General features: G+C 36.2%; 2 protein-coding genes across 4 annotated transcripts; one reads left to right on the top strand and one right to left on the bottom strand.

Annotated features, from left to right (window-relative positions):
- Positions 1–199: 199 nt before the first annotated feature.
- LOC141652782 (pectinesterase-like) lies at positions 200–2,645 on the bottom strand. Its single transcript, XM_074460384.1, has 2 exons — positions 1,975–2,645; positions 200–1,246 (listed from the first exon to the last, which is right to left on the bottom strand). Exons 1-2 carry the CDS (start codon positions 2,336–2,338, stop codon positions 552–554), a joined length of 1,059 nt encoding a protein of 352 aa, XP_074316485.1. The 5' UTR covers positions 2,339–2,645; the 3' UTR covers positions 200–551.
- Positions 2,646–8,018: 5,373 nt separating this feature from the next.
- Positions 8,019–26,942, top strand: LOC141652779 (uncharacterized). 3 transcript variants are annotated; one of them, XM_074460380.1, is made up of 24 exons: positions 8,019–8,551; positions 9,667–9,765; positions 10,038–10,262; positions 10,345–10,464; positions 10,852–10,935; positions 11,119–11,178; positions 12,729–12,857; positions 12,989–13,050; positions 13,934–13,990; positions 14,235–14,358; positions 15,724–15,858; positions 16,542–16,622; positions 17,817–17,930; positions 18,250–18,329; positions 18,550–18,685; positions 19,752–19,901; positions 21,064–21,149; positions 21,947–22,134; positions 22,222–22,314; positions 23,010–23,197; positions 23,569–23,680; positions 24,610–24,767; positions 25,197–25,313; positions 26,167–26,942. In XM_074460380.1, the coding sequence occupies exons 1-24, from the start codon at positions 8,318–8,320 to the stop codon at positions 26,389–26,391; spliced, it is 3,057 nt and encodes a 1,018-aa protein (XP_074316481.1). In that variant the 5' UTR covers positions 8,019–8,317; the 3' UTR covers positions 26,392–26,942. The 3 variants fall into 3 exon arrangements, 1 of the variants encoding a protein (XP_074316481.1); XR_012547239.1 differs by having other exon boundaries at positions 8,052–8,551; positions 24,610–24,796; positions 24,914–25,313; XR_012547240.1 differs by having other exon boundaries at positions 8,052–8,551; positions 23,569–24,148; positions 24,217–24,796; positions 24,914–25,313.
- The last annotated feature ends 152 nt before the right edge of the window (positions 26,943–27,094 follow it).

Raw genomic sequence — 27,094 nt, 5'->3', positions numbered from 1 at the left:
GTTTCCTCCCATTAACAGCAAACCTCCATCATTCAAAAATGCAAAATAACAGGTAACAGCTAGTAATAAGTATCAAACCCATCAAAACAGTAATAACAGCGGTCACAGTAACGGCTTTTGCCTGAAAACGAAGCTATCCTAATTGTACCTGAAACTCCGCAGATATGAACGTTTGGATTAAAGTAATGGCAACTGCAAGTTAACTAATGCAGAAAGCATCATTCTAATACATAAATAAATCTCAAAGTAGCTTGATTTCCATAAAGTCGAAAAGAGAAGGCTCAAGATATTGATTTACGGAACATTAAATCAAACTACTGATGGAATAAAGGCCACAGAACATTGCTTTGGAAAAATAAACAATGCAGTTAGCCTACGAATTGAGCTATCGAAAAATCCATGTACTGTTGCTTTTAAAAACTTGCTGATCTTTGCTATCTTCCTTCACAGAGCAGTTAGCTTTGTTCCTGCTGTATATCCATTTTCCGTCCGAAGAATTCTAACTTCTAACAAGTTAGCCTATTATGAATAAAGTTTACTTTTAAACCCTATTAATTGGAGAGAAATGTACTGTCATACGGAACTCCAGTTCTCGGGATCCATTCATCGCCCTGTATCAACTGTGAAACAGTGTATGGCAGCGCCCCGCTTGCATCCCCAACCACCTTAAACCCTGGCCAGTGGACCCTACCACTCGTATCTGCTCCCGGGCCCCAGTTCCTATACTCCAGATAAGTAGCATGAGTTGCAGGAGTAGACATCCATTCTTCCCATCCAGAAGCATTGACAATCGAATCAAGGAACGACTCCATCACCATCACAGTCGAGTAAGGAAACCACGGGCGGCCAAGGAAACCAGTCATGGTGGGCTGAACGGGTCCAACATCTGGAGCTACAGTGATCTTGCACCCTTGTATGGTAAAAGCAGATTTCTGATCAAGCGATTGTCGGCCTTGTGCAGTGTACGTCACTGTCTCGTACTTAGACACACGACCGTACAGGTTGCATCTTTGGAAGACTGCTGAAGCAAATCCAAAGATGAAGTCAACTGTACCATAGATATCACACTCCCTAAAGAATTGGTTGCCTTCTTTGGCATACAATGTGTCATGGTACCCAAGGATACTACACCGGTAAAATATAGTGTAATTCGCTGTGATTGACACGGCTACAGCCTGCCCATTGTCGATACCAGCATTATTCTCAAAGGCAATGTCTTGCGCCACAAACCCATCTCCGTACACAGCTGCAAAACAGATTTATATAACATAATGTCAACCTGAGATATATAATCCATTTCTCATTTTCACGAAACGAAAAGGGGAAACATAGTAGACAGACAGTAGACACTCATGACCTTGATTCAAACCCGTAGTATCAAAATTTTCCTTTACATCAAAATTGAAAAATTGAAAAACGATACACTAAAGAGTAAAGATTCAAGTCATTCAACACCAGAAGCATTACTTGATGCATACTCATTCCTAAGGGATACTCTGATAGTACTCCCTCTGTCCCAGTCATTTGTTATCCTTTTCCATTTTGGGGTGTCTAGGTCAATTGTTGTCCTTTCTATTTTAAGAATGAACTTGATGAGCAATTTCATTTAGTAATTGACCTCATCCCCTTCCCTGGTTCTTTGTGCCAAAACCAAAGGACAACAATTGACGGGGACGGAGGGAGTATTATATACAGCTCAAACATAAGGAGAATCTACTAACATATCAGTATGAAGCATTCATACTAATTCGTTCACATAAGACTGCAAGGCAAATCATATACTCCATAGTCCATCCTCACAGTCATTTGTTTACCTTTAATTAAATTACCCCTTACAGTGAATATAAAAGGTAAACAATTGACTGAGACGGAAACAGTACTTCACATACAGTATCAAGCAGCATACCAAAATGCAACATATACAACAACATTCCACTGAATATTATTTCGCAATATATAATCAAGAACACATACTGAAAGTAGTCGAGTCAGAAGTCGGATACTGAGGAGGATGACGATTAGCAGTAATCTTAGTCACCTGAGCACCATCCCCAACCAAAACCAGATTGGTTTTATCCAGTGGGACAACAACAACTTCATTGTATGTCCCGGCACAGACATGAATGTAAAATGGTGTTGCCCCATTAGACGGAGCAGCACGAATAGCATCAGAAACTCGACTGTAATCACCATCCCCAGTCTGAGATACTGTTAGATTGAAGTTCCTGTCACTGAACTCGGGTTTCTTCTGATGGAACTTCCAGTAAACGAACAAACCCGAACCAACAAGCAAACCAACAATAATCAAACAAACCCAGATCCCATTTTTCTCTGCCATTGTTGATTTTCTTCAAAGATTAAACAAATGTTTAATCTTTGAATTGAATTGGGCAATTTCAATTTATTTGCTGTTGCAGATTGCAGGAACTTGTTAATAATGTTATCTTTGAATTGTAGATTTTGTAGTAATTGTGATGTGTATATGAAGTAGTATAGAAGTAGTAGTAATTAATGAAGTGATTACTTGTTGAAGTAGATGGTGTAGGAAACAGCAGAGCATGTCCATTTTTTGCAAAATATTTCTTGTCGTTATTGAATATATGCTTGCAGACCACACTGTAAAGGGATCTTAATCATCAGTGTTCAGATTATAGCCCTGAATTCTGACCTTACCTAAGTTACCTTCTTTTTTATATGGGTCTTTTTTTTTTTTTTTTTTTTTTTTTTTGGGTCTGTGAGGCGGGGTAACCGTCTTAAATCTTAAAATGGGTTAGGTACTATCACATGGTGTTAACAAAGACAAATACTTGGCATTTTTTAGACAACTAAGCCGGTAATTTGGTATGTATTTGACCAGTATTAATCTTAAGATGAATATTATCCGGCTTAAATGAGGATTTGTGTGTTTTTTGTTTTCGTTTGGAGACTATTAAATTCATATTTATAAAATTAAATTGTTTTTTAAGAGTTTAATTTAATATTAGTATAATTACACTAAGGGGTCGTTTGGTTCACTACTTAGGAATGGAATAGATTAGAATGAGAAACCATAGGAGTATGAGGTTCCAATTCCATACCTTCCAAAACTTGTTTGGTTCATTAGAAAAATAAACATGAAGGAATGGAGTTTGAATCCATGGGAAGGAGGTGGGTATGAGATTCCAAGGGGTTGGGGTGGAATGAGAATCCATCAGGATTCTAACTCCATTCCAAAACACCCCAACCAAACACTAGAATGACTATAATCCATTCCATTCCATTCCAAACCTCCCAACCAAACGCCCCCTAAGTGTCCTGAGATGTCATCTCTCACTAAAATAATGAGAGACGACCAATAAATAACTAAAAATTAATTAAAAAGATAAAAGATAAAAATCAAATAAAAATGAAAACTACCTATTATGCGATAGGTCTATCACTAACATTAACGAGAGTCCGTCTCTTTAAGAATTTGTGGTATAATTTTTGTTACCATTTCTGGAAACCAATTTTATTTGAGAAACCGACTTAAGTGTGAGATGATATATTTTCATGTTTAAAATCTTAGTTTAGAACCTTTTTTATGATCTAAAATTGGAAAATAGAGTTTTGGGGTTATATTCAGGGGGTGTTTGGTTGTGAGGTTTGGAATGAAATGGAATGGATTATAGTCATTCCAGTGTTTGGTTGAGATATTTTGGAATGGAGTTAGAATATGGATGGATTCCCATTACACCCCAACCCTTGGAATCCCATATCCACCTCCTCCCATCGATTCAAACTCCATTTTATGTTTTTCTAATGAACCAAACATGTTTTGGACGGTATTGAATTGGAACCCCATACTTCTATGGTTTCTCATTCAAATCCATTCAATTCATAAGTAGTGAACCAAACAACCCCTCAATATATTTTGTCAAAAATGGGTTTATGAGGGACCAAGTTTTCTTGTCTAAGGCATGGACTCATGGAGTCAAAGCCACCTTCTCATAGTCAAAAACGGGTTTGTAAGATATCGACTTAAGTTTGAGCAAACGTCGACTTAAGTTTGAGACATTAGGTTTGCTAAAAATTGTAGAAAATGATAAAGTTGTTATTTAAAGTAATGATTTTAGTTAAACTAACACTTGATAGAATTTTAATACTGTAAATTATTTGTTTTACATAAAATTAGTGTAAGAGATTTCACTAATGATTAATACAATCCCCGCTAAAATTATAAAAAGGCTACACATACACGAGGTGTATGAAAAACTCATACACAACCAAAAACATCGCGACACGTGGCAAACTAGGGTTAATATCTAGCGACACGTGGCAAACTAGGGTTAATATCTATTGGTTAGTGTAGGGTTAGGTTAGTAATTTTAGATGTGTGGTTAACTTGTTAAGTTACTCTAATTAAATTACCCTTAAATTATCAGGTCAAAACTCAAAAATGTTGTTGAAGAGGCTCAAACCCCTAACCTCTTAATGCATATTCACTTGCTATTACCATTGTGACACATCCATCTCTTTGTTAAATTTTGTAAATCTTTTGTTATATGTATGTGTAAAATCTGAGTTAAAATAATAATTATCTATAATAACTATTAAATATATACTTTTAGTTTATATTCAATGTAATGTATTTGCTGAGTTAATTAAATGTACTACAAAAAAATTGAACAAAATATTTTATTTACTTATAATAATTATTATTTGTACCTGTAGTTTACATTTAACTAGGTTTGCTGCCCGGCCTCGCCCGGGCTACCTATATTTACCATTTAAATTTTATTTTTTATAAATCATAATTGCGTTAGACTTTTTTAACACATATATTTACGATTTATAATATATTGTTCTATGCTATAACTTGAAATTACGATGAGATGGAAAATTTATCAACAAATTATGAGACACATTCACTTATTCTCCCGCTGTTGATATTATTACTTCCACGACATCTCCCTTGTTAATACTATTATGTTCACTACTACATCGCTTCTTCTTTGTTGTATCTTTGACTATTCCCGCTATTTTTATAGTTAAATTCACTATTATCATTAATTTTATCAAACTTATATACGGAGTATTAAATAAATAAAATATTTTCTTAAATCAAATTGTTAGGTATTTTTTCATACTTTGTCCGTTGTTACTTGTTCCTACTGTTACTTATATAACATTTGTTTCACTACTCCCGCCATCATTTTTTTTCACTACTCCCACATTTAATACTATTAAATTATTAATTTCACTATTATCATTCTTGCTACTATGACTTTCACTATTCTCGCATTTATTATTGTTACTCTTACCACTCAAATGTGTGATTACTTTCATATTTACTACATCAACTGTTGCTACAATTATTTTCACTATTTATTGAGTTATTTGCTAGTTACACAAATTTTATAAGGCTTATATATTTAAATAAATTTATCAAATATTTGTTATATTTTTTTCTTGCTTAATTTTATCATATTAAATTTTATATTAGTTTATCATCTAAATGTATTAGAGTTATACAATTAAATAAATACGAAATATTATACTAAAATATTATTAGTCTAATACTCCGTATGAAATGTTAGACTAAAATAAGTATTATATGGACCTATATTTTAGATTTAATTCGACCTGTCAAATTTCGACTCGACCCGATCCGACCCGTTTTTCCAGGATCAAGGCCCGAAACTTTCGACCTAACGACCCGTTAGACTCGAACTCGAAATGACCCGTTATTTTAGGGTCGAGACCCTACCCGAACAGATCGACCTGTTGGCTCGGAGATAAATCAAGAATTTTATTAAAATATTAATATTTATATATTATATTTAAAAAAATAGTTAAAAAATTACTTTTTTTTTTATTACTTAAAATAAAAAAACACAACTAAAAAGTCACTTTTATACTTTTATAATATTTAGTAACAAAATAATTATTAAAAAAACTTTATTTTAATAATTATGTCAATATAATTAATGTGAACATTGACTATGATTTAACTATTAATTTAAAATATTTTACATTTTTAAAAACATATTTTTTTGATTAAAAAAATCGTTAAAAAAAGGCGTTATGTATATTGGAGATACATAAAATGTAACTATAGGTACAAATAATAATTACCATAAGTAAATAAAATATTTTGTCCAATTTTTTTCAAGTAAATTTAACTAACTTAGCAAATACATTACATTAATAATAAACTAAAAGTATATATTTAATAGTTATTATAGATAACTATTATTTTAACTTATATTTTACACATACATATAACAAAAGATCTACAAATTTAACAAAGACACGGATGTGTCACAATGGTAATAGCAGGTGGATATGCATCAAGAGGTCAAGGGTTCGAGACTCTTGAAGAACATTTTTGAGTTTGACACTTCCTTAATCTAATTAACTAGAATAAGTAACAACTTAACTACACATGTAAATTTACTAACCTAACCCTAAACTAACCACCTAAGGTCAAGTCATAATTGCCGTGTGTGAAAATTTCCATACACCTCGTGTATGTGTATCAACTTCCCTAAAATTATATGTAGTTGTTGAAAGAAGTTACATTAGAGATATTTATCTAGAAATTGCTAATACATCTAATGTAGTACATCAGGTGGTATAATTTTTTAGTATTAAGATAAAGTTTTTGAGTTTTAATTTAAAAATTTTGAGTTTTATTTATAAAGTTTTTGAGTTCATTTACTTAAACATTAATCTCAAAAAGTTACATTATAACTTAAAAAAATTACATATAAGCTTAGAAAAATTTGATTTTTGACATCAAAAAACTAAAATGTAATTTATAAAGTATTTGGAACTAAAAAAAATACACAAAAACTCATTAAGTGTGATGTAATACATCTGATGTACAATTCTTTTTCTCTCATGTTTGGCTCATTGGCTACTATAATACAAATTAAGTTTGTATGCGTGTGTTTGGCTCAGTTTGAAACCAAAAAGGCCGGAGTAATAGTAACTGTGTATAAGGTTTTTCATACATTACGAATGCGAAGTGCGCTATATAGAAGGATCGAAAAAATTTCATATACATGTTTTCAACGATTTTTTTACTTAGGTTTTTAATATTTTTTGCGTATTTATTATGTCTTCTTTATTGTTCCCGATTTTACTTTGAAGTTAGGATTTTCTAAATAAACAATCGAGCACACCTTTCATTATCAACAAAACAATACTATAGCGAAATTAATTATATTAGCTGTAGTTGATGCATTTAGTGGCATGTTTTGGGTGAAAAATAGTCGTGAGTGATCGATAATCCGGGTGAAGTTTTAAGGTTTATATTTTTTACATTTGATGGTGAAGCAGGGGAAAACTTTTTAAATTGCAAAACTTGTTATAGAAGATAAATATCTTTTGCCGTTTGGTTCATCTAAAGGAAAGTTAATGAAATCAATAAAGGAAACATGAACAAAATGAATGAAACTATTCAAATTTACTTGTCTTACTTCATCACTTATCCCAAGATCCCAACGAGGCAACAACCCTCAATGTTATCACCCGTCGGCCGTCACCAACCACACACCAATCATGACGACCCCACCCCTCACTCTCAACAGCCGTCAACGGCTTCCTCTTCTTTACCCTCCTTTCACAACCCCACCCCATTTCAAAATCCCCAACTCAGCACTATAAACATCACCCTAAAACCCGAATAACCAAAGATAAAAATTGTATCAAAAAGTATATCGAATAACCAAAACCTCACAATAAAAAGAACATAAGGTCTCCTGAGAGACGGTCTCTTGATAAGCTTTATTGAGAGACCATTGTACAATTTTAAGATAAAGTGATACTAAAGGTAATAAAATAGGTACAAATCATGATTAATGATAAAATGGGTACATTTATTATGTAAATATGTACGAAATTACTATGTCACGATCAATAATAAAAAGGGTACGAAATACAAATAAAAGGGTACGAAAGATTGGTCTCTCAATAACTTAGTGAGAGACCGTCTCTCCCAAGTTTTAGTGTTTTATCATAGAGCCGAACTAAGAAATAACGAGGCTAATTTTAGATTAAAAATGTTGTGTACTTGTGTTTCCTATCTCCCCAAACACAAAACACAAATATTATTGTTGTAAAATCCCCAAAGTAAGCTCCCCTCCATCGATCTCTATCCATCACCTCATCTTGCTCTCTTTCATTTCTTCCAATAAAAATGATGACCCAATGAAAACCGTCAGATCATCTTCCAAAGAATTACAGACGTCGTTCTCTCCGCCCAGGATTCTTACTCACTCACTCACTAACAAATAAACCCACCAAAAAACCATTTGAATTTTCTTATATAAATTCAAAAAAATAAAAAAAAATGGAGGAATTACAAATCCAGGTAGCTCAAGCTGTTAATGTATTGAACCATGATTTACAATCTTGTAATCGAGTTGCTGCTAATCAATGGCTTATTCAATTTCAACAATCTAATGCTGCTTGGGAAGTTGCTACTTCTCTTCTTACTTCTTCTTCGAATCTTCATCTTAATCATATCCCTCTTTTTTCTGATTTTGAAGTTGAATTCTTTGCTGCCCAGATTCTTAAACGCAAGGTTTGTTGCTTTTTTGTTGAATTCTTGGTGTTTTTGTTACTGGGTATCTTTTAGTTTTTGAAATTGTTCAGAAAGTTTTGATCTTTTTGTGGGTTTTGGAATTGTAAGTTGTGTTTAAGAATGGCTTCATAAGAATGGAATAGGTAAACAAATGAATTGAGTAAAATTCAGTGGCTGATTACTCACTGTTGATTCTTGATAGAGCTCCCTAAGCTTAGAAAGTTTTGATTTTTTGTGGGTTTTGGAACTGGAAGTTATCTTTAAGAATCGTTTCTAAGAATGGAATAGGTAAACAAATGACCGGGACGGGTCGAGTAGAATTCAGTGGCTGGTTACTCACTGTTGATTCTTGATAGAGCTCCTCAGCTTAGAAATTTGCATGCTGGTTTACTGTTCATTTGATGCCTTTTGGTTGTGAAGGATCTTTTTGAGCTGGAACATTGAATACGTCTTCTGATACTCCGGTTACTCCCTCCGTCTCATTCATTTGTTTACCTTTTTTATTCTTTGTGAGGTGTATTTGAATTAAAGGTAAACAATTGATTGGGACGGAGGGAGTAACTTTTTACATTCTCTTCATTCACTGGAAGTTGATCAAGTTACACTGTGGCTAAGCAATCCAGCTTAAAACCTCAATATATAGTTGAGATGTTGTCAAGTTTTGATCATTGATTTGCCTGTCTTCTGGGCACTGTGTATATGTTGCCGTCTAGAGGTGTATGTGATAGGAGATTGGAAGACCTATATCCTTTCAAACTTCTAGGGGCTTAGTTAAATTTTGAAAATGGATTTCTGAAGTTGTGTTGTTAAAGCTTGGTAAATTGGAACGGGTCCTTGCATTATTAACACTATGAAAGTAATCACATTAGTACCATTATCTTGGGAGTTTTTTCGATTTTTCTTGACGAAGTGTTATATGGATGAGGTATAATTTCCTTATGTAATTGTGTGTCTCGGGGTTGGTAATCAAAGTTGTGAAGCAAAGGAAAATGAGCCTTGATGTTTTTTTATTCAACTTCAACAATCACAAGAAGCCAGTATAGCTGCTGTCCTTATGTCGCTTATCCAGTCTGTGTGATCACCTTACTGAAATTAAAATAGCTCTTTTTTGTCAGATACACAGTGAAGGCTACTACCTGCAGTCAGGAGTGAAGGATGCTGTGTTAAATGCTCTTCTGTTGGCTGCTAAAAGATTTAGTAGAGGACCTCCACAGGTTTGTTTGTTTGTTACTTTTGGAGCATCATGTCATTAAATTGCGCTTTCTTTTTTTGTAGTTTTCTAATCTGAAGTTATTGAATTTCCTCCTATCCTTCTATCCCGCTATGTCTCTTTTCTTCTTCTGATGGATGTCTTTCTATCCAAAGTTTTCATAAAAGACATCTGAACTTGTTTCTGCTAATTATCTCATACATGCTCGCCTTCATTTTGCTTGACATACCTATGAGGCTGTGATCATTCCATTGAACCCGTCGTTTGCCCTGGCAGCTATTAACGCAGATCTGTCTAGCACTTTCGGCACTTATACTCCGTGCAGCAGAGCATAGGCAACCGATAGAGCAACTTTTCTATAGTCTCCAGAATTTACAGACAGAAGAGAGTGGCAACATTGCTGTTTTAGAGATGCTGACTGTTTTGCCAGAAGAAGTAATTGAAGATCAAAGTACTGATAGCAGCATAAATTCTACTCAAAGATCTCAGTATACAAGAGAGGTTTTTCCCAACCTGAACTAGCCCCCTTCCCTTGTTTTGCATGGTCACTATTTCATGCTTCTTATGAGTTCGTGAATTGCAGCTTCTATCGCATACGCCAATGGTTCTTGAGTTCCTTCAACAGCAGTCGGAGAAAAGGTTTGAAGATTGCAACCACTTGCATGAAAGGAATAGGAAGATATTGCGCTGCTTGCTCAGCTGGGTAAGAATAGTGATCTAATTATCTCCAATAACGTCCCTCAATGTCCAAGAATATGCGTTCTTTGTTGACGATGTGACCTTTGCTTTTATGTTCAAATTCACTGTACTTCACACTTTTTGATTCTGTCTTTTTTTTAAAGTTCCATGTTACTCCGACTTGGCTGCAAGTCTCGAATGTGACAAAATGTCGAGTCGTGAACATGACTTTGTGATAAGAGTTTCATTTTTTTTGTTGAAGTGTTGTGTCGTGTCGGAATGTTCAAAATTTGGACACTGGGCACGTAACCCAAGTGCAGTGTGGAAGAGTGCAAACTATCAGAATTCCGTTCTCATGGTAAAGTTCTTTGTTGCTATATGTTGGAACTGAACTTGGCGTTGTCACATTTAGGTGCGAGCAGGCTGCTTCTCTGAGATACCTCCTGGCTCATTGTCTTCTCATCCTCTCTTGAATTTTGTGTTCAGTTCATTGCAGGTATTATTAGTCATCTATCTTGAACTGTTTTACATGAATTTTTTCTGGTCATATGCTCATCATTCTCACATCAACAAACCACCACAGTGTGATTTAGTTGTTGATTTTTTTCATTTCGCTTCATTTGTATTAAAGTAAGAGTACATAGGCCATATCTTTTAGTGACTTCTGTCTTTGTTTTAGGTTTCAACTTCCTTTGATCTGGCCGTGGAAGTTCTTGTTGAGCTTGTTAGTCGTCATGAGGTAGGTTGAAGCTGCTCTATTTGTAACACATTGAGCAAAGTATTTGATTCGTGTTATCTTGTACGGATCTACGTACAATGAATAATTTATATTATTTTCAGCTTGTTTTCTATATAAACTACAAGAGAGCCCCTTTTAACTTTTGCTTCCCTTAATTCACCAGCAGTAGAGAAATAATTTTGAAATTTATACTTTTATCATTTTGAAAGGCTCTAGGTCCTTCTATAATGTTGCATTAGATGCTGATTTTGACAAACGATGCGTCTCTATCATGTTATGCAATTAGTTGTAATATTCCTAAAACCTAATCTAAGATCTGTCAGGAGTAAGTAACTTCTCTGAATCACGGGTAAAAATCCTCTAGAGTTGTAGAATAACTCTACATGGTAAAGTATTCCTTTTTTTGGCAGCTGTAAAGTATTTTTATTACATGCTCATGGCTGCTTTAGCAAGCAAGTAAGCAATATGATTAGCTGAACGAGAAATAAAACTAAAACTAATACTCTGGAAAGAAGGCAGAAGTGTCTTAATATCTTCCAAAACTGCTCTAGATTGATGGTGTGGTTTCTCGAGTCCTGCAATCTGTAGTGGAAGCTGAAGACAGTCAGAAGAGACAGCAATATGGTAGTGTCTTTTCATGATCGCCCAAGCCAATACATCACGGACTTCTAAAGCGTTATGCTTGGAGAGCTGATTCAACCCAGAAGCAATGTCCAGTTTGGAAGATTATTACCCCTTCTTCTTCATACACAATCCATGCCCATCCAGTACTAGCTTTAAGGTTAGGAAGCCATCCTGGATCAACTTTAATACGAGATAGGTTTCCCAAATGAGCTCCTCTAATCATAAAGAAAGGGGATACTGTTTAATTTTTAATTTGGGATCTTCATTATCTTCCATCTGAACTTTGGAGGAACTGTTCCAAGGGATGGGATAATGTATAGACTTTATCGCCATGGAAGTTGCATGGGCGTGTGATTTCGAACCCCGAATTGGTGAAAATCGGATCCCCCTGAAAATCATATTATTCCTGGCACACCAAATGCTTCAAGTAGTCACGAGGAATTGAATAGCCATTGAAGGATGTCATGGCTTTTAGTGAGATACTGAATCCAGTTAATGATTCAGTCTCTCACATCAAAGTTTTTATCCCTGATCCCAAGAGTAGACGCTGCCCAAATTCTGGCAGAGACTGGCAGAGACTTCACAGTCTCTAAAAAGATGTACATGGTAGAGTATTCTAAATATGGTATTAGAATCTTTTTTCACAGTTTTGTGTTTAATTACATATATCACCATTTATTAATTTTTTACCATACGAAGTATATTCTAAACTATACCAACTTCACCAAAAATAAACTCTAGAGGATCCCAACACCTGAATCACAGTTGATCTTGTATACATTCTTAAACCCTTGCTGACTCCTTAGGATTCGGGCCCTCAATGGAACAGTAGCTATCTGCTGTTCCTGATATTTTCATGCTGATTTTGTTTTTCATTAAAGCAATACCTGCAGCCCGTTACATGGTTTCTTGTTTGGCTTTTGTAGGAGCTGCCACAGGTATTATTGTGTAGAGTTCAGTTTTTAAAGGATGCTCTACTTCTTCCAGCTATTACAAACGCTGATGAGAAAATTGTCAGTGGACTTGCATGCTTGATGTCAGAAATTGGTCAGGCTGTAAGTTAACATTGCCTTCACCCACAGCGTTGATGTTTGTATTTGTGAAAAACTCCATATTTTCGTCCTCCATGTGGCAATATTAAACCAATAAACTGCTAAATAGCTTTTCGTCCTTCATTTTCTCCTAGGCTCCGTTGCTTATTGTGGAAGCAAGTCCTGAAGCGTTGACCTTGGCGGATGCTCTTTTGAGGTTTGGTCTTATCTTAGAAACCTTATTTGTACATTTATACTCCCTCCATCCCATTTTTATTGCCCCTTTTCTATTTTGGGAGGACTTGAGGAAGTGATGAATTACCTACTTTACCCCTTAAACTAAAGAGAGCTGAGACAATATAATATTGGTGGAGATGGAGGTAGTAAATTATCAAGGGGCAAAATTACTAAATTTAGAAAGAGGACAATACTTTGGGATAAAATTTGAGGAAAAGGGGACAGTAAAATTGAGATGGAGGGAGTAATTCGTTTCTGTAATTTTAAGAGGGTTCCTTATCTTCCAAGCATGTCCCAGTTCTTATAGCTCTACTTTCAACATATCCATTTTTTTGTCATTTAGTCATATTACTTTCTCTGTGTTCAGAGTCAGTCTCATTCTCCCTCGCCCCACTGAACATTTTGTCTGATAATCTCAGGCCTCAAAGTCTCAAAGCCTGAAACTCTACGCCTCTATGGTCTACTCTTGTGTCCATATGAAAATGAATAATGGTCCATTGGTCTAGATGTAGCAATTTCCAAAAGAACCTCAAGACTCACTATTCTCTAACTTTATATATGATGGAATTAAAGCACCATGCTCATTAAACTGTGCTTGCTTCTCATATTGTGAAGTAGTAGTTGGTCTTAGTGACTTTCTACGTAGTTCTCTTGGGTAGTTAGGGTTTAGGAAACAACCTGTGTTTACAACACAGTGGTAAGACTGTGTACAGCAGCAGCTGACTACCTTACTCCACCGTAGGTATCTGTGAGACACGGGTAATTATATTTTTTTTTTTTGAATTAGTCTTTGGTAGGTCAAGCCTTTTTCACCTCTTATTATCAAGTGTTATCAGAACGCTAACATGATAATTGCACTGCAGCTGTGTGACCTTTTCAAGTGAAGATTGGGATATTGCGGATTCAACATTGCAGTTCTGGTATAGTTCTCTTCATTGTCATTTCTTTTGTCTGGCCAAGGATTTTGTAAACTCAATGAAGTTGAACCATGACCTCAATGTTTGTAGCTTGCCTTTTTTTATTTGCTGACTTTCCGACGATAACTCATCTCACGTATGGTGCACATGAAGAGGGAGGCAGCAGAAGAAGCAAATGTTGTGTTTATTTTTTGTCAGATTTCCTAGACACTGAGATTATTCTGAAATTTCTGATACTGATTTCCAGGGGTAGCATTGCCAGCTATATACTTGGAGTCAATGGGGATGATCGAGAAAGAAGGGAACATGCACATAAGTTCTTTTCCCCTGTATTCTCTGCCTTACTCGATGCTCTGCTGCTGCGTGCTCAGGTTTCTACTTCATAAAATGATAGCCTATTAGCCTTTAATTCTTCGTTTATTATTGTATTAGCTCTAGTTAAAAGTCAGGATAAAAGAAAGTTGCAGTGCTTTGATTTTTCTTCTTACTTAACGCTCTACTGTATATGATGTCTTTGGTTGACTTACTTGGTAACTCTTCTTTTTTGTACTCTTATAAACTAAGTTTTCTCTGGTCAGATTTTAGTTACGTATGACCGTATGGGTTTCTTAGACTTATGTTCTTTCAAGGGTAGATAGCCATCAACTTGGTTTGCTGTTTTGGGTCAATAGTTGCTCTGGTGCCTCTTGATTTAAGATGTTAACACTTGTTTATAGAGTTTTGGTATTACATTTTCATTCCCACTTGTCACTATTAGTAAACTTGATCACACTGCAGCACCTGGCTACATTTCGACTAGCACCTGGCTAATTTCGCCTATTTGTTCATCTGGGAATTGCATATCCATCTCGACTTTGTAGGCCTCATTGTTTATTGATGACGATGTTTTTACCAGTGATTCTTTGCATTGTGTATTATGATTTACGGGACCTTCTTTTCTAGACTATAGTGCAATACCTATTGGTAGGATCTAGCTTGTGGTTGTTGGTGGACCTTGTCAATTGCTCTCTTTGTTTATTTGTCTTTCTACTGAGCCAAAGATAATTTTTTTTCTGGCTTTGGGTGTAGTAGAATTATGGTTTCCATTTTTCTATGGAGCCAAAGATTCATTACTCTTTGGTTCAGGATTATGACAGAATAAAGCAAAATGGCTCACTAAAGTAACAACGCTTCTTTCTATTGTGAAGTACCAGTCATTCGTTGTAGTTTTTCGATGCAATTTTCATCTTGGGTCATTCGGAAACAGTCTCTTTGTGTTGGTAACACAAGGGTAAGACTGCGCACATCCGCCCCCCCCCTACCCGACCCCAATTCGCGGGAGTCATTGAGGCACTTTGTTGTTGTTGTTGTTGTTAAACTAGAAAAAACCTCTGTACTACCACCTCATCCAAAACTTATTGTCCACATTTGGCTTTGGTTGTCAACTGAGGTCAACTTTGACCATTGTTTTCTCCAGATATAGGTTCTATAATATACCAATAAAACGATTTCATATTACTATCTTTATAAAGTTGTAACCATTGTGTATTGTGATAACATAGCGATCAAAGTTGGCAGGATTTGACCATGAAAGTCAAATCAGAACAATCTAAATGGCATGAAGGGAGTATTAGAAAGAAAGACTTGGTTACATCTTAACAATCCCCCTCTCTTTTATGGCACCCCAATGATCATGACTCAAAGACAATGTTTGTGTTACATGGTCATATATATTTCCTTACATAATACATATACAGGTGGATGATTCTACTTATGATGGAGATGGAGGAAGCAGTGAGCTACCTGACGGTTTAGTGAATTTCAGAATAAGCTTGGCTGAGCTTCTCATGGAACTGTGTCACCTTTTAGGATCTGCAACATATATGCAAAAGGTGCGTGAAAATATCTTTGGCCTTCATTTGCATAGGGGCCTTATAGTGCACTGTGCGCCCACTGCTTTTCCATTGTCGCCTGTAGGTGAAGCATTTTTGAACGAACTACTTATCCTCTTACACTTTGATGATTAAAGCTAGTCAAAAATCACCATCTTCAATTATTTATACAAGGTCGGGACTTTTTAAAGATAATCGTAAAAAGAATAGAAGGAAATAATGTCTTTAATAAGCAAAAGGCTCTATACCTTTATTTCCCATGGTATTTAGTGTTGGTTTGATACTTGATCACGGAATCGGCTGTTGAGGCCTTATCTCGGTTGTTGTGCTATAAATGCAGCTGATACCGCCGCAAAATGCAGTCACGGTAATATCGTCAGAGTTGATACCTTTGCCTTATTTTGGGGTGTTGCTTAAGTAGAGAACATGGGGTTGGACTTGTATCCATTGCACACTATGTTTAGAGTTTTCCTGCCTTTGGCGACTAGTGTACATCTGGAGCCAAGTGCTGCCATTTGAGCAGCCTAGGCTTGACTTAATTTCGGAGCATGCATGTTCATCTTATTTCGTACTGAGTGAAACACTCTTGTAGATATCACGTACCTGCATCTTGTGACACGTGTTATCCTAATTCCTATTATGTAATATTCAGGAGTAGTTTTGTTTATTCAATGTCATTATAGGTTTCCATTGTGGGATGGGCGTCAGGAACCACTTCAATACCATGGAAAGAAATCGAAGCCCGAATGTTTGCACTGAATGCGGTGAGCAAATAGAACTTGGATACTCTGTGCTTTGTTATTATACTGGAAGTTAGAGCTATCTGTCATTGATCTTGGGTAATTTTTTATCTGGCACTGTTTGTTCTGCGTTTCCTTCTCAATCTTTGCAGTCTTATCTCTGTGTCAATCTGTGTTTTTATTCTTCTATTTCTTGGTTTCCAGAACACTCTTCATATTTGACTTTTTGAGTTAAAGTATCAGAACTTTGACCATAAGTCTATTAAACAGTATTACGTATAAAAAAAGGGCAGCCCGGTGGACAATGGCGTCCCCGATATGTGAGGGTCCGGGGAAGGGTCCCACCACAAGGGTGTAATTTGGGCAAGCCTTCCCTTGCCATTTTGGCAAGAGGCCGCTCCAAGGACTTGAACCCGTGACCTCACGCTCACAAAGCAACACCTTAACCGGTGCGCCAAGGCTCCCCTTCAAACAGTATTACGTATATGATACTAAAATATTACATTTGCTATCGAGAGACCTTCACAATATTATATTTCTACATAATGCAAAAAAATATGGTAAAAGGCGTCATCTTGAAGACTGCGAAAAGTCAAATGGGAAGACAATTGTGAATCAGAGGAAGTATTTATTTATCAAGTCTATATAATCTTACATAGTTACATATAATGATTTATAATAAATCTGTGGCAAACCAGCTTCTGTTGTGGTTTCTCCAAATAGTCTGTAAGAGTAAAGAAAGGTTGTTTACGATTGAATTTCCTTGTTGCTTTGGAGTTGCAAGATTGTGGGCATTACATTATGTTCACTATAGATTTTAGGTCCTTATTAGTTAACTAGTTGTTTCTAGGTAGCAGAAACTGTTGATGACAGATTACTTAGTTAGGGAGTAGGAAGCTCATAATAAGTTATATAGATTGATCAGACATCAGAATTAAAACTGTATGGAGGAGAAATAGTTGAAAGTTGAAACTGATGCTGATAAGCCTGGAAGATTGAAATTTCGAATCTTTCAGCTTCCTTAATGTAATTTGGTTTGTCTAGGCTGGGTGTGCCAAGCACGGTAGTGCTTCACGCCCAGGTTGAGGTGGATCTTGTGTGCAATTTTTGGCCCTTTCACATTGCTTTATGACTTATCTGTAGGATTCCTATTTGCATAAATTTTTTTTGTCTGTGCAAGTAAATGAATGTTTTGGTTTTATCTGTCTTGCTATTCAGGTTGCCGAAGTGATCATACAGGAGTGTCAAAAATCTGACCTTAGTATCATTATGCATTTGGTGACGATTTTGTCTAGTAGGACTTCCAATGAACCAGAAGGCTTCATGTGTATTGTGCGTAATTTTTTTTGTATGTTTAATCATTTTATTACTTTTGAAGGGGAGCCTTGGCGCACCGGTTAAGGTGTTGCTTTGTGACCGGTTCAAGTCCTTGGAGCGGCCTCTTGCCCAAATGGCAAGGGAAGGCTTGCCAGTTACCCCTATTACACCCTTGCGGAGTTGTGGTGGGACCCTTCCCCGGACCCCAGCCTAGCGAGGACGCCATCGTGCACTGGGCTGCCCTTTTTAATCATTTTATTACTTTTATGTTATCTAAGGTTGGATTTTTTTTAAGTGCCTTAACACCTTATTCATAATGTCTTTTCCATCATAGGTATACAGATCACTAGCTGATGTTGTTGGTTCGTATTCCAAGTGGATATCTGCTCTTCAGATTAGTGCTAGGCCTTTACTGTGAGCACCTCTTTCTGTCTTGGCTGTAGATGTAGTATTATTGATTATGACCAATTGACCATAACACATGAATTCAGAAACTAAAACTGTATTTACCCAGATTATATGTATTGGGATATGACTGTTACTAACACATGAATTCACAAACTAAAACTGTATTTACCCAAACTAATTATTTCACGGAATTATCAATCCTTATTGACCTGCTTTCTGTTTGCAGATTATTTCTTGCTGCCGGGATTTCACAACCTTTCTCTGCTAGTGCATCTGCCTCTGCCTTGCGTAAAATATGTGAAGACGCTTCTACCTTGATGTTTGAGCCCTCAAACTTGGAGGTTTTGATCTTTATTGGCGAGGTGTGTTACCGTGCTCTTAAAATTAAATGCAATTGTGATTGACTTCTGTATGATTGACTTCTCAACTCTTCACTCTTTTGCTCTCGTGTCTATTGTCTTGTGTATAAGATATTCAATAAATTCCCACTTCCAGTCCAGGCAAATATTATGGAACACGACACAGTGAGCTAAAGTGTGGCAAATACTTGTCTAAATTACGTAAACAAGCTGTTGGAATTGTCCATAAAGGAAGTAAGCATAATTGGAATGTAGGGAGTAATTAGTTATTCTTTAATGGGAAATAAAGCTGTAAGGTTACTCTTATTCTCATTTTTTGTAGCTAATACCAATAATTCCGTATTGCCTTATGTTTCTTGAGCATTTAAGAGAGAAATAGTCGTTATCAATTTCAGATTCCGTCTCTATGCTTAAAGGGACTTTGAGATTTGGAATCAAGGTATTTGATGAATATCTCATTGATGTAGCAGCAATCTTGTTATTTTTTAAGCTTATTCCCCTTTGTATCATTGCGTTAAAACATTCCACAACTTTTGAATCGTGTTGTAGCTCTTTCTATCATAGTTCAGTGTTTTTGGTTATCACTCGGGCAGCATTGAGATATGACATAGTTTAGGAGATTATGAGAAAGAGAACATTTAATATCCTAGCTGAAAGCTCATTTCCTGACATTAAAACCTCACCACTTTTTACTCACCTACCATAGAACGGTCTTACTCCAAAGTCTAAACATGTTCGATCAGATGGTTTAAGTTAGAATGATGAACTCAGTGGTTGTTCAAGTTTGAGTAAATCTAGAAAATATTCTAACCTGAAGCCATGAAAGACTACATATAACTGAAAGTATCAGTTTGTTGGTCTGCTAGGCAGATCTGGCTGCCAAAACAAATAAAAACTACTGAACATTTTGGCTCATTGGTTATGAAAACCGTTATCCAAATCCTGCTTGTATTCTTTTACTTCATCTACCACGCTGTCGGTGTCTGATGCTATTTTAGTGCTTCTGTTTATGCTTTATCTCTATAATGTTGACAACTTGACATCACTCTCCCAATTGCTTGTTCTCCAGTGTTTGGAGAAACAGCATTTGTCTCCAGAAGACGAGGAAGAAGTTGTTGGTGCAATTGCTCTTGTTATTGGCAGCCTTCCTAGTGTAGAGCTGAAGAACAATTTGTTGGCTAGATTACTTTCTTCCAGCTATGATGCCATCGGGAAACTCGTAAGTTTCCTTTTTCAGATTATAGATTTTATAAATATCTCATGTAGAATTTAAAGGATCTGCAGATATTGAATCAGTTTCTTATATCTTGGTTCACTTCAAACTGACACAGAGATATTTTACCCCTGGATAGAATCATGCACTATTTGGTTGACAATTCAAAATTTGTGTGCCACTATTAGATCTGGATAGTGGATACAATGCATTCTTCACGCAGTGGAGAAAACATTATGTACTGAAGTATTCTTTAACATGGGACCTTTTTGTTCGTCACTGGTGTGACCATTTATAGAAAGCTTGAGTGTTTTTTTTTTTTTTTTAAATCACATAAGGAATTCTTTAAGCTCATGCGTTAAAATACAGAATTGTACAATGAGAGGGATAAGCAGGTTGGTGTATACTAACCACAGTGGCCACACACTTGTTTTCACTTTTTGTGTTTGTCACTTTTGGTGCCATTGGTGGTGAGAAGGCGGTAAGCAGGCTAAGGATCTTTAAGAGAATAAAGTACTTGTTCCGTCTCCAATTACACTTTGTTTGGATTATAAAATTGGAGGGAAGGGGAAAGGAAGAAAGGGAAGGGAAAAGGGAATAAGAGAGAAAAGAATAGATATACTTTTGTAGTAGAGTAAGTTCGAAATGGAGAGGATGATCTAGAATATGTTGTTTGGAACTTTGGATAACAAATGTATATAGATGAGAAAGGCATTTGTGTAAGTCAGCCTCACTGATTATTTAAAGTTTGTCAAAAAACTTTCCAAAAACAAGGAAATATGAAAGTAAGAACCTTATAGTAGGAATATCCCAAAAGGGAAGTAAGAACCTAATTTGGGAATGGAGGGATTGCTAATTGCGTGGTCTCAGAAATGTTCTCCCTGATGAGTTGTTTTTTCTTATTTTATAAACAAGATTCTAAAATAGAGTCAGAACAATTTGTAAGATAGCTAACAGGGCATTTGGTTGACCTTGAGTTTATCATGTGAAGTGCTTGATGTTGTCTAAGTGACTCATCTTTGATAAAGTGAACATACGTGTTCTTTAGTTAGACGAGAATATAATTGATTTTATTTTTTATTTTCAGTCAAGGCCAGTCTCTTAAATACTGTAATCCATCCCCCTCTTTTTTTAGTGATTGACTGTGAAACTTGAATATCATTTACAGATTAATGATGATAAAGATCGTGGTTTGAAGCAGAATCCAGCTGCGTATTCTCTCATATTGGGTTCGGCTGCCAGAGGGTTGCATAGGTTTGTCATTGCCCGTTTGTGAAATTAAGCTTCATGGTTGAGAACAAGTGTTATTTGTTCGAATGTCATGATTCCTCTTGTCTTGTGTAGGCAATTATATTTGGGTTACATATGGTGGCACACCGACTATCAGTCTACCAGAGGCTCTGGCCTCTAGGTCTGGCAATGTTGGATAAACATACATGAACCATGTCAGAACCTTTTTTCTCTAGTGGATTATTGTATTATGGTTCGGAACTCCTCATAGAAATAGCTAATGAAGAAAAACTACTAGCACTTTAGATAAGCATGTTAATAAAAGTGAACTTTCTAACCTGAATAGGAAGGGAGACGTGATTTGGGCTAAACAACAAAGGTGGCATTCTTCTCCCTATACTGTTGGCACAATGATTTCTGATTTTCATGCTGTTAGCAACAGCAACATTAACCCTCTGTCTCAACTAGCAAGGGCTCACGCAAATGACGGGGTATGGGGGAGGTCGGATGTAAGCAGCCTTTCACATGTGTTGTAAGATGTAGAGACCGTTTCTAGATGAACCTTAATGAAACTTATGTGGAGAATGCATCAAATAAATGACAGCTAGTTCACAACAAAAGAAACTGCAACCATTTTAGTGAACCATTCTGCTTATTTTGCAACAACTTACACAAATTTTTTCTTTTTCATATATTGTCCATTTTATGATTTTTAATTCCACTGCCTGTTTAAACTTTAAACAATCTGCTTATTCAAATTATTTCTTAATATGTACATAAGGATGCTATTGGAATTGCCTCTGAAACGGAATTTTTAACAGGGTTGGGACCGTGCTCAATCATTTGGCTGCACCGGTGTCTGGTGGCTCTAGTAAAGATGATCCACTTCTTGTACTGTTAAGCATTTTCTGGCCTATGATAGAGAAACTTTTTAAATCAGAGCACATGGAAAATGGCAATTTGTCAGCAGCTGCTTGCCGAGCTCTATCGCAAGCTGTTCACTCAGCTGGTATCAAACTCTTCTCATATCCACACCCTCACCCACTTTATGAAGGCTGAGTGTATCTTTAATGATCTTTCTGTTTATTTTTCACAGGACAACATTTTACTACTTTATTGCCTACTGTTTTAGACTGCCTATCGACAAACTTCATGTCATTCCAGAATCATGAATGTTACATCAAGACAGGTATTACTTGAGCAGGAAAGATTGTTTTTTAAATGTTGTGTATGGCAATTGACATGGATACCATTTATGACATCATTGTTTGCTGTCTGGGAACCTTTTCCCTGCACTATTTATGGCATCATGCTGTGTTTTTTGAGGGAATATTATCTATTTTTGAACGAGTTTCTGAGTGTGGCGGAACTTTTACTTGGCGGTTCCATTTTGTAGCATTGTGAAGTTCCAGGGGTTGGAGCTACCCAATACATTATACTAATTGAGGAACCACTAAAATAACCGCCACTATTGTGTCAACTTAGAGTTAATTCTTTTTTTTTGGTCCAATTTTTTAAACCCTATCTAACCTGTCCTCCCTTATTCTATACTCCGTACGGAGTACAAGACTCATTGTTTCCATTTTGTGTTTTTCCTCGTGGGTTGAATATTTGGCTTCCAAAATGTCTATATAATAGAGTTTCAAGATTGGTATGAATGGTAACTCGCATAAATCTGATATGGTGTGCCTGTACTTGCAAAATTTAGCTACCTGTGATGACTATTGGTGGGCTTGGCCTTTTTAGCTGCTGCTGATCGTGTGCAATTATTTAATTCTAGCACATTGTTCAAGTTGTTGGTTGATAAAAATTTTTGTTCTCGAGTTTGGTACTGTACCTTTTCACTTTACTTCTGTAACCTGAAGGGCGTGTTCTATTTCCCAGCTTCTGTCATTATTGAAGAATTTGGTCATAAAGAGGAATTTGGACCTCTATTCATCAGCATCCTAGAGAGATTCACTAATGCTGCATCAGTTACAGCTCTTAATTCTTCATATATATGTGATCAAGAGCCTGATCTGGTGGAGGCCTTTGTTGGTTTCACGTCTAGTTTTGTTCGTGTATCTCCTAAGGTAAAATTTTCTTTCCTTTGTCTCCTAATCCCTCATACTCCCTCCATTCATTTGGTTTCACTGTGTTTCCAACTGGTCCAGCTTTTAATGAGATAAGTGGGAAGAGTACATCTGTCAAGTGGATGTATAGTATAAGTAGGCAAGTGGTTGGGTAGCGAAATCCGCACACTTTTAAGAAGCTATTATGTCTTTTTTGAGTCGAAATGTGTTAAAAATAGAAAATTTAGTGAATTGTTTTGAATGACCAAAAAAGAAACTGTAGGAGACTCAAATGAATGGAGAGAGTATCTACTTAGGCGAAATCATATAATTATTTTCTACTTTCTTTTGACAAAGAAGTCTGACAATATGACTCTGTACATGTTATCCAGACTGTATTGGCAGCATCAGGTTCCCTGCTAGAATCGTCCTTACAAAAGGCTGCAATTTGCTGCACAGCTATGCATCGTGGTGCTGCTCTAGCAGCTATGTCATATATGTCATGTAAGACTGTTTTTCTTGTCTATATTATTCTGAATCTCTGCTGATGCTTGTGCATCTTCTCGATGTCACAAGACTACGAAATTAAACTACGTTTGAGATATACTTGAATGCTTCTTGACATATATCTGTTCCAGGAGTTTGTATTCCTTTTTAGTTACGTCAGCATTGTAGTATTGACTGCTAATATGTACTATGCATAATCGTGGGCTAAAAATTTGTGGCAGTGTTCTAATTGTCAGCAACAAAACATGTTTGTTAGTATTATTAGTTTTAAGCTTGGAAAGAAATGAAATTTTCAAGTATAGATCCTTAGGTCATGAAGTTTTATGGTATAGAGGAGCCTACCTTCCATACCTTAGATGTTGTATTTGAGCTGCTCTTTGACATTTCTTATGTTTCATAATTATACTGAGTACAACATATTTGCCTGAGTAAAGATGATAAATTTCCGGTCAAGGCGGTTAGGGAGTAAAATATGTGGAAATTTTGCGTTGTTACTTCATCCCATTTAGGTTGTATCCCTCTTTCTTTGGTAGTTTGACTTTGACCACTATTTTTCTTTTAGTATACAATAGTTACAAATTTGTATAAAAGTCACTCTGCAATGTGAAATCGATAATTTACTATAGCAAACGTGACAAATTTGACATGATACCTTGACATATATTGGAGAGATAATGATCAAAGTTGACCATCTAAGTCACTACATATATAGTATGGAGTAAGTATATTTGAAAACAAATTCTGTAGGAATGCCTTTGTAATTGATGTATCTGATGAGTTCTGGCCGTTGCTTATTCGTGTTTTGCTGTACGCGCGTGAATGCTAATCTCCTAATGTTATCATTCTTTAATTTTCTTATTAGCTCCTGGTGAGTTTAATACCGTTTCCCTTTTTCTATCGTTCCTCATTTTTTGCTGCTGTAATAGGTTTGTTAGAGGCTGCTTTGTTCTCGTTGTTTGAATCTGTGAGAAATATGTCTGAAGGAGCTTTCAGTGGTGTGGCTATTCAAGTTATATCTAACAGTGGCGAGGGACTCATCTCAAATGTCTTGTACGCCCTACTCGGGACCTCTGCTATGTCAAGGGTAAGTCTGAGCAAATGACTGCGGCTTTTGTGCCACCTTGCCCTCTTCACCTCTTGTATGATATAAAAAAAATAGACAATGATTGTCAGGCTATTCTTTACTTGACCTTCACCTTCATCCTAAAGAGTGATTTTATACTTGTACAGCGGCAGTAAGTTGTTTTAGCAGTTATCCAACCGAAACTTTGTGATGAAAAACTAGTTACATTTGAAGGTTGACCGAGTTACCTTTGAGTTGAAGGATGTAACTTTTATGGCGTCTCATACAATGCGATTGAATCGTGCAAGAATAGCTCCAAGCAAGTTAAAATGTAATTTCAAAGAAAGTGAAGCGGCCAAGGGCTTAGGGCTGGTCATATTTTGAGAAGTTGAAATTTGGTTAACGCCAACCAGTTTATGATATAGTTTTCCTTGTCTTTTCTGGTAATAGGTGCACAAATGTGCAACAATTTTGCAACAGTTAGCTGCTGTATGCTGTTTAAGTGAGAGAACGTCTTGGTCAGGGATCCTTCGATGGCAAACCCTGCATGGATGGCTTTACTCTGCGGTATCTATTCTAGTTCCTTTAACCCCTTCCCCAACTCAAACGATATTTGATTGAATTATGGTTTTCAAAATTTGCCCCATCTTAATGTTGCAAAGGAAAAAAGGTTCTCTTTATCACAATAGTAGCCTAAAAACTACCAGCTAAAAACATATAAATGCAATCAAAAGTTATTTACACTATTGTTTCTGGAAGAATCGATTCATTTCTTGAGAACCTCGTGTCAAGTAATAACACTGGTGTTAAAGAGAAGCTAATTGTTCAAGTTCTGAAATAGGACCTTATACAGTTTTACCCATTAAGAGTGCATATTGTTGACCATTTAAGCTACTGACATCAATTCAGTGACTTGAAGGATTTAGGAGAGGCAAGGGTGGTTAGATATAAGCCACCTTTTCCGTGTGTTGAAAAGACAAATATGTTCCAAATGACACGTGATGAAATTGCGTCAAGAATTGTATAAAAAGTTATTCACAACTGGAGACATTTTGATATGGAAATCAGTTGGTTTTGATTATCAGGAGATGTAAAAAGTGATGCAATTTGCCGGTTGTGAGTTTTGATGATCAAGTTTACCTGAGGAAGGAGATATTTGCATGTTTTAACTTAAAAGACGGCTGATATGCCAGTATTTTTCTTTAATAGCCGAACAATTATAACGAGCAATTTTGCCTGTGGAGAGGAGATAACATCACCTCTTTGTTTGAATATTGCTGATGATTCTGGATAATGCTTTCTGCCTTTTAAACAGCAGAATTTTTTTCGAGTTAACTTCGTCCTGAAAAATGCAAACCACTTGTAAATATTGTGTACACCTTATCGTGTTAATGTTTTCATGACTAAATATTAATTCCAGGTGCATGGTCTGCCTGTTGAGTACTTGAAACAAGGTGAAGCGGAAACATTAGTACCAAGCTGGCTAAAGGCCCTAGCAGGTGCCGCCTCAGATTATCTCGAGAGTAAAACATGTAATGGCGTCAAAAATGATTACGGCCACATGCAGGGAAAAGGAGGACGGGTTTTGAAACGTTTGGTGCGCGAGTTTGCTGACAATCATCGTAATTTACCAAACTTCACTTGAAGATAGTTGCTGAAGCTTCGACTTATACACCCATGTTAAAATTATCCCTCGATGTCCCTATTTTCAAGATACATTGACGTGGATCGAAGTAATGATCCTGTCATTCTTCTCCCTCCAGATCCTGTACAGAATGGATGTTCAGTTTTCATCTTGGGAGCTATGTACGGTGTCCAGGTATCAGACTCGACAATTTATGAAAGTTTTTCATGTTTGATTTACCTGAAGTGTCCAAGTGTTGAGTGTCGGACACATATAAGCGATCAGAAGGGACAGTACAAAGATTCTTTTGTCCTTGAGAATTAAATCCAACATCTTACCACCCCTGGCCTCGCTCTTGAAGCCTTGCGCGGTGTGAGATGTAGCGGCATATAAACAGATTGAGAATATGTAAGTCATTATCTTCATTGTCAACGATTTGTATCCCGTGTGGGCATCTCTTTTGTTTGTTCAAGTTTTGAGGGATCCCCCATTGGAGATTATAATGTAACATGCTCAATTGTAACTGTAAAACTTTTGGCCATCAAATAATGCAAAACTTGCAATATTCATCCTTGAAGAACCTGTACATAATTTCCTGCTCCGCTCGACAAAGGTATAAACAAGTTCTTGGCATTAATTTTTTTTTTTTTTTTTTTTGCTCTGTAATGTTTGTATACATTTGAAACTGTATTCCGGCATCTGAAATCTCGCAGGGAGACTAGGT

Source organism: Silene latifolia, chromosome 4, assembly GCF_048544455.1.
Source record: "Silene latifolia isolate original U9 population chromosome 4, ASM4854445v1, whole genome shotgun sequence".
NCBI classification, from domain to species: domain Eukaryota; kingdom Viridiplantae; phylum Streptophyta; class Magnoliopsida; order Caryophyllales; family Caryophyllaceae; genus Silene; species Silene latifolia.
Note: the sequence above shows the minus strand (reverse complement) of the source record. Positions and strands in the feature narration are given on the sequence as shown.